General features: G+C 39.2%; 1 protein-coding gene across 4 annotated transcripts in view; it reads left to right on the top strand.

Moving 5' to 3' along the window:
* The window catches only part of JAK2 (Janus kinase 2), a 127,027-nt gene extending 119,236 nt beyond the window's left edge, over window positions 1-7,791 (top strand). For 3 of the 4 annotated variants that reach the window (XM_025206206.1, XM_025206203.1, XM_025206204.1), the window contains 2 exons: window positions 762-875; window positions 4,269-7,791. In XM_025206206.1, the coding sequence (XP_025061991.1) occupies window positions 762-875; window positions 4,269-4,376 (222 nt within the window). In that variant the 3' untranslated portion in view covers window positions 4,377-7,791. Of the gene's footprint in view, window positions 1-761; window positions 876-4,009; window positions 4,083-4,268 lie in introns of all 4 variants that reach the window. The other variant, XM_025206205.1, reaches the window with a different exon arrangement.
* Window positions 7,792-8,501: the final 710 nt, after the last annotated feature.

Below are 8,501 nucleotides of genomic sequence, written 5' to 3'. Positions count from 1 at the left end.
CTTTCCTGCCTATGCAGGGGGTCGGACTCGATGATCTGTTGAGGTCCCTTCCAACCCTAACATCTATGAATCTATGATAACAAATAGCCACGTCTTTAGAAATCTTTTTCAATGGTAAGTATCTATTGGCACGATCCATATATGATATGGTTGTGCTTAAAACACAGGTTCAGACATCTCACCTTACCTAGTGCTCCCTGTTAGCCTGTATAACTGATCTCTCCCTGTTGTTATGTGTCAATTTTGTGTCATCTACACATATTATTAACAGTAGTTGTGTATTTTCATTCTGATCATCAATAAAGATTTTGGCAGCTAGCTGCCAATTGAGAGCTTGTTAGCCAATTGTTTTGACCTGCTGAGGTGCAAGGTAGCAGGTTATGCAAACATTAAAAGATTTAACTTTCTAATAATTGTTGTTTAACATGCTCTTCAGTTACAGATGGAATAGAAAGTATTTACTGTAATTGTCACTGTAAGATAGAAACATATTAACCTGTTGGGTTTTTTTTCCAAATACAAAACAGAAATATTTTTTAAACATCTCTGCCTTATCTGTTTTATGACTGAAACTCAGGAGCATTAAGGGCAATAAAAATAATTCTTCACACATTACAGAACCAAAGTCCTAATAAGCTCTGTGCTGTACACGCATACTTATTGATCCAATAGTAGACAGTGATGGTAAAATTAACAAAGCTTTTCCAATTTCAAAGTATGCTTTAACTTAGAAGTAAAAGAAACTTGGTTTTATGTTTCAGGAATTTATGCGCATGATTGGTAATGATAAACAGGGACAGATGATTGTATTCCATTTGATCGAGCTTTTGAAGAGTAACGGACGACTCCCAAGACCAGACGGGTGCCCTGATGAGGTACTACAGTGACTTTTTTTGTCTTAATGCTGATCAGTAAATAATAACTATAAATGATGTCATTTCTTCATGGTATATTGCAGCAATGTCCATTGTGTGGCCACGTAGGCCCCTGCTACCTGTTACATATATTAATCAAGTGGTGAACCACGCAGTAAATTTAGGCTAGCCACACGTGCAAAGTAAGACCAGCCACAAGTACAAAGTAATTATCACACAATTAACTGGTTAATCGTACAATAAATTTAGACCCGCCACATGTGCAAAATAATTATCATGCCATAAAAATGACTATCCAGCTATAGAAAGAGCCAACCATCTATAAAGTTAGTGCTTGATAATGTGTAACAACTCTATAGCTGGTTTCTGTCCGGCTTGAATTTGAACGTGTAGGAGGGCCCACATTCAGAAGCAGCAGATGGTTGTGTTTTTACCATGTAGTAGTTAAAAGACCAAAGAGAGGTATTGTCAGATATATGGTCTTTCTGAATCTCTCTGGATAGGTTAGCTGCGATTCATTGCTACAGGTTCATACAGATTTCAACTCCGAACTGGAGAATGAATAAGCTTTGAGGAGTGTAGCAGATAGCTCTGCCTGTTAGTATGGCTGGCTGATAGTTTCACTTAAGACAGGGCTGTCCAACTGGCAGCCTATAGGCTGCATGCCCACAAGGGGTTAGCTTGCAGTGGCCCAGACTACCACATAGCTGCTCCTTCCCCCATTGCTCCAGCTGTAGCAGCTGCTGGGGGCTCCAGGCTCCCTGACCCTCCTCCAGCTTCTGCTTCCTGCCCCTGTCCCAGGGGCAGAGCAAGGCATCTTGGCACAGCCTTTGGCACCCATGCGGCACACTGTAGCAGAGAAACCTATAGCCAGGAAGCTGAAAGTGGGGCTGCTGCTCTCTTGCCTGTGCACAGGGGGTGGGATGGGGGAGGGAGAAGGAAACACCTGCACATACAATGCGGCATGGTGGGGAGAAAGCATAGCTCAGTGAAGGCCTGTTGATCACACTAGTATGGTCTATGCAGGATCCAGGCCCTGCTGGTACAGCTCATGGGACATACAGCTCATGGCTGCCTAGAAGCTAGACAGCCCTCACTTCAGATATGTTAGTACAGCTTTCACACTGAAGAGTTAAAGTCTCAAAGACATGTGAGTTTCAGTTGTCCCTGTTACACTAACTTGACTGTAGTACATATACTCTGCTGTCATTGAATTTTTACAACATAAATGGCAATATATTTAGCTACATGTTTTAACCTGAAAAATAGGAATAAATAAGACTTATGTGCACAGTGTCCTAGTTAATAATGATGGTGACATCTTAAAGTTTGCATTTTCCTGATTTATGTGACTTTGCTTGTCCAGCTTTCATATTGCAGATGTTCCTTGCATCTAATTCTGAGATTTAAATTACCTGCCTTCACTATTTCCATTTGTTTCTTCCTCTGCTGGCAAGCTTAGGAATGCACATACTGAAATGCCAGTGCTGGTCCTATGCAAAGATTTACACACTGTATGTACATGAGTTGCCCCATGTGGAACTCTTTGCATGTGCTTAATTTTATACACAAGCATGTAGAGGGTCATAGCATTGTAAGCATATATGAGATGTTCACAAGTAGCTTCTGGATTTGTACTCTCACGTTGGGTCTATAACCAGTTATGTGTGCATGAAACCCCTTCATTTAAACACTCTATATCAGGGGTGTTGAGCAAACTTGGCCCCAGAGCCAGATGAGTGGCATGAGGCTGGCCCACAGGCTGGATGGACAGTGCAGGGCCAGCCTCGCTGGCTGGATTAACACAGACCCTCCTCCCCCCTCACATGCTGAACCCAGTGCCAGTGCTGCTTGCTCCAGCTAGACCAGGACTGCATCACATGGTGCCCATTCTGGCCAAATTAGGATGTTAGCCTGCCCCAACTGGTCTGGGGTGGACACTGCATGCAGCACAGGTCCTGGACTGGCTGGAGCAGATGCTGAGTCCAACATGCAGGGGGAACCACAGAGGCCTTCCCCACACCCCCTTGCCAGTGCGTTACAACGCTATATATGGTGCCAATTCTAGGACCTGTGCTGTACCTGGCGCCCATCCCAGACCAGCTACCATATGCCTTACACTGCCAAAAAGGCTCTGTGGAACCTGGATCTAGCATGCCCAGGGGGAAGGGAGGTCTGGACTGGCCCCATGCAGGGGTAGATGATATGACTCCACAGGCCATGTCTTGACACCCCTGCTCTAAATGAGCATGTATTCTCCTAAATAATTTAGAAATGTTCTTCTTGTGTAAATATTTTTTCTTGCTTCTATATGGGGTTTTTTTTAAATCTGCATGGTTTGAAAAACCACAGGGTGGTTTGTACCATGAGTCTATTTCTTTGGGCCTTATGGGGAAGTGGGGAACTAGTACTTGCAACAGAATATTTTTTTAATTTCTCAAAATAATAATGGGGAGATTTCAGGCTGCCCCTTTATGTAATCTACGTAAAGACCCAACTGGTTCTTCAGCGTGAGAAGCTGTGGTTTTCTCCCATTTTTGAGCTCTGATAGAACACAAGTTATTAGTCCATAACTTCTTACCAGTCTATTTTTATTGGCTGCTCTGAGCATCAAATTAATGTAATTTTGGAACTAATGTAATTGTTTTGGAGAGAGGAAGACTGTTGTTCAAGTGGATGGTATTTCTGTGGGTTTTTGTTTTTTAACCTGGTACTTGAAAGTTGGCCAGAGGTTTAAAACATTAATAATGGTCCAGGTAAAGTTAGATTAGTGACCGTGGTGCAGATGAGGAAGTTGTAGATCTGCAAGTTACCCTGTGAGTTTCTTTGTCACATATTGGAGGATCAAAGAGAGGGGGGATATGTGCAAATTCACTCCAAGTGCACATTCACTAGAACCATAATTAACCTTTGCATACTGAGGTGCACCAAAACATTTCAGACTCAGTAAATTGACTATAAGCAGATTACAGTCTATCTTTATGAATGTATTAGATATTTGAAGTGTTATACCAGTCAGGATAGAGCCTAATTTAGAAATTCTCCCTCAGTAAAACTGGGCACTGTCAGTCTTATAAAGCTACCACCCTTGACATCTTTTTAAGCATTCCCTTTTTATAACATTTGTCAAATAGCAAGGAGGTCTTCACCCAACCTGAAAGACTTGCTGTTTTAACAAGTCCCTTGATAGAGCAGAGCTACGAACAGGTAGGTGTCACTTGCACCCTAACTTAACCAAAGAAAGCAGTTAATGTGGTGATAGCTTAGAAGCTGAAGGTGCACCCTTTAGCTCTCTGGTCCCCTGCTAACTCAGAAACACTTCAGTCCAGCTCAAAGCGTGTAACTAGCTGAAGTTCCTATTTATGTAATACAAATGTCTTATCTCTTCCTCAGATATATGCCATCATGAGAGAATGCTGGAACAACAATGTAAACCAGCGTCCCTCGTTTAGGGACCTTGCCCTGCGAGTGGATCATATAAGGGACAACATGGGTGGATGAGAGAATTTCCATTCGTTCAGCAGACATGTTGAAACACAGAACAAAACTTTGTTCTTTGGTTTGCTGTGGATTATTGACACGTTCACACACATCCATCCATCTTTGCTCTGAGCAAAATCTGTGTGAAAGTATCCTGCCAGAATCTGCAAACTGAGGAATTCTGTTCATTTTCTTCATCAGGTTACATTTTCTACTATGAGAAGACACCAATGAAAAACTTTAATAGAAAGGGGAATTATTTTTGTAAACAAAACAGCATACCTATTATGTGATCGTTCAGCATCACCATTATTTGCCTTACTTGGCAATGCAAAAAAAAAAATTACTTACCAATATGGTGAGGATTTTAGAAATGAGAAGACCGAATGCATTTCCTGGCAGACAGACATACACAGAATATATTTTTGTCTTTTCACACTGAATGTATAGCATCTTGTCATCCTGTTTAGTGTATTGCACAAGGGCTTGTATCTCATAATTTGTTGCTGTCATTGCAGGAATAGCTTTACTAGAGAACAAATTGAAGGTGGTTAGATAACTAAGAAGCTTCTAATGTGCCTGTTTGAGCCCTTTATTGTTCAGCAATATACGTAAAGGTATTCATCAGGCAGTTTGTATGATGTACTGTAAATATTTTAAGGGAAAGGGAACAAATATTTAGATTTGGGCAGCCTGCAACCCTCCTTCACCTGAAAATAACATTTTGTAATGAACTTGTGAAAATTTAGCACAACTTATTTTTCTCTTTTCCCTCCTGTGCCTATTGTGGAAGTGTTGGGTTCTCTCCCTGTTTTATGAAGGTACGGACAGCAACTAGAACTGAAGCTGCCTCCAATAAAGCAGTGACTTCTGTTTACCATTTCTTAGAATAAGAATGCTAAATATATAGTTAACCCTTTTACATGCTGCTTTTTCCCCTTTCCATCTGTATAACCTCCAGGGAGTGATAGGTTTAACTCTAAATAGGAGTTTTGCCTTGGGGTTGAACTAAAGATAGAAAGCACCCTCCACAACCCCTTTCCCCAATCCAAAGAAAAGGGTTTACAACAAAACTCCTTGCATGGCCAGCCATCATCTTGCCAGGACTATTTTCTGATGAAGCTACACCATCCCATCTCATATTTTCTGCTGATGGTAAAACCCAGGGAAGTGGGGTTAGGCAGAAAATCCCAACAAGACTTCACAGTCAGTGAAGTGGCCAGGGCTATCCGGACACAGGGGTGCCTGTTGCCTGTGTGCAAGAAGGTGTGTGTCTGACAGCATGAGCTTATTAAAGATCTCTGCAGGAAAGGTAATACAACTCCAGGCTGAAATACCCTGAGTATTGAGTGTCCCAATGTGTAAAGATCAGGGGGAATAAGTGCTGTTGTCTCTAGGTGTAAATCAGACTGATGTTTCAGAACTTAAGCCATATGATTCTACTTGCTCTCATAAACTAGAGTACTTTGTACCTTGTTTGAATCTCTTTGTTTGGCTAGTTCACCCTACATTTTTGATGAGAGAAGCTTGTTTTAGGGGCCTTGTAATTCAGCAAAGTGCTCTTGCATCCAAGTAGAATATTCATTTTAAAATGAATCGGCAGTGAGTGAATGAAACAGCAATTATTCATAAACATGTAAGGTGCACAGTAGTGATGTCATAATGTACATCTAATAGGAATATTTTAAAATTTACCTCAGTTTTAAAAATGCTTACCCAGTGTTCAGTTTAAAACAGTGCCAGTATGAGCAAGCTCCATACCACTTGGGAATTCTTTCCTTGATCCTTACTCAGGCAAAACTCACCTTGACTTACTGGAGAGAGGTTTTGTCAGAGTAAGAGGGCAGCATAAGTTCCTCTATTCTGAATATTGGATCTAATAGTAATTTATATCTGTTGTCACAAAGTTTGAAACACTTAAATCAGCATTTTTAAAAAGTAACTTTAAATTGCAAATAACTTTAAAATTCTTTGTCCAAAGCAATGCTTCTTATTGCATTTCTGTACATTGCTTTGGAGTCTGTTTCAAAATGAGCTTGTGGAAAGAGATGTCTTTGCATTTGTAGAGTCATAACTTGGTGTATTGTTTTTTGTAACAAAACAAAATAGAGCTTTACAAGCATTAAAACAGCATTATAGCTGGGAAAACATACAGAAACAAATCGAAAAATGCAGTGTATAACACTCGGTAACAAATAGGTTTCCAAGAAATACTAGATGGAATATAATTTATGTAAAATTTAAAAAAACCTCAGGGAAGTTTGTGTAATGCAATGAAGAGATCTTCCATTCTGCTATATTTTTCAAGAAAATAAGACATCCTGTTTGTTCTACTATAGTCTGATTTAATTTCATACACTTTGATTTAATAACTGTAGTGTTAGAATATAAAAGGATGAAGATTTTTGAAGTTCTGTATTATTTTATTAGATGCTTTTTAAAAGATGTTTTTATTTTTTGTTTGTTTGTTTTCTTGGTTTTTTTTAATGTTCCATCATTTTTTAGACAATGCTTTAACTTTACGAAGCAGTCAAATTTTGTTCTCTCTATTGGACAGGGACAAAATAACCCATTATAACAACTCTCTGTAAGACATGAATATGGCATGTTGAGCATCCCCAGCTCAATAAATAGGAGCAAGCAGTGCTTAGCAACTCCAAGAGTTGTACAGATCTTGTAAGATTTTCAGTTCTGTGGTATATATGTTTAGTTCTATGTATGGACAAAAATCACACGTTTTTTCAAATAACTATTTGGTTGTTTTTCAAGACGATACACACGTAGTGACTTTGCTAGACTTCATGCCAAATGTAGTAAACTTTTTAAATTAATGCACTTCAGAAATAAGTTCTTATGAGAGTTACAGTAGCTCTGTATATACTGTGGTATTTTTTTACATTAGTCTTTGAATTAACAGATAAGTCGTAATGATTTTAAAGTTGGTATTCACTTTTTGTCACATTTTCTTGTTATTTATATGCTACCAAAATGCTGTGATTTGTTGTGAAAAATTCTGTGTCCTACAAATACATGACTGCTGCTATAAAGTAAAGTGACGTTTATTACAGCTACTGCTTCAGATTTTTTATTAAAGAAAATAATTTTACTATAAAGGAATTGTTTATTGTACAAAGTCTTTACAAACAAATGTTTTTTATTTCCTAATGTAATACTGGTCTGTGGTCCACTAGTTGTGAATATGTTGAGCTTCAAAATCATTCTTAAATGTATTCCACAAAGTTGCAACAGTCATGTAATAAACAAGAGGAAAGAGTTTTCAGACAGCTATAACCTAACCTGAAAGGAAGAAAACTAGCAGCTTGTAAGAGTTTGGACAAATCACAGTATCTAAGAAACGCTTCCATAGTTTTCAGATACTAATTACTGTATAGCCCTATGAATATAACTGTACCAACATATTTCAAAAATATTAAAATTATTTTTAAAAATAAAAGTTTCTTCTAATTTTTGGATATAGTTGAACAGTCATTCCTCACCAGGGGAAGATGGGAGCTACTGGTAACAATTAACAAGGGCCTGGCTTTTAGGCAGGCTGGAATGTGCATGTGCACAGAAAAGAGTTGACCTGAGAGCAGGATTCAGACACCTCAGCCATGCGTTTGTTTGTTAGATAATAAATTACTAAAAGCTGTAGGGACTTGAACCTGAGATTGTCTGACAGTTGTTAAGAACTGAACATGGTAAACTATTTGACATGCTCACCAACTTATATCTGCTGACCTCCAGTTTTATATCCCGTTTTGGTGGCAGGCCATGAGAGAGCTGTCTACAAAAGTGAATTGTAAGCAAACTGACTGATGAGAGGCAGCAGTATTTAACTAAAAATCTATCAATAAAAAGGACTTTTCAACCTGCAGAGTTCTGATTTGTTTCATAGTTGGTAGGGTCGGAAGGGACCTGAGCTGGTCATCAAGTCCGACCCCCTGCCATGGCAGGAAAGAATGCTGGGGTCAAATGACCCTGGCAAGGTGTATTGTGTATTCTGTGACCCTTAGTGTAAGAAATAATTTACTTTTGAATTCCAAATAAGAAAATGAAGCTACGTGTAGACATTGGTTATCTGAGTTTTGTGTGCGTGTCCACTCACAGCTGGCTTGCAGACAGCTGTTTTTAAAAGTGTAAAGA

The sequence above is a fragment of the Alligator sinensis genome, unplaced genomic scaffold (genome assembly GCF_000455745.1).
Source record: "Alligator sinensis unplaced genomic scaffold, ASM45574v1 scaffold392_2, whole genome shotgun sequence".
Lineage (NCBI taxonomy): Eukaryota > Metazoa > Chordata > Crocodylia > Alligatoridae > Alligator > Alligator sinensis.
The sequence above is the reverse complement of the archived record's forward strand: the minus strand, read 5'-3'. Positions and strand labels throughout refer to the sequence as shown.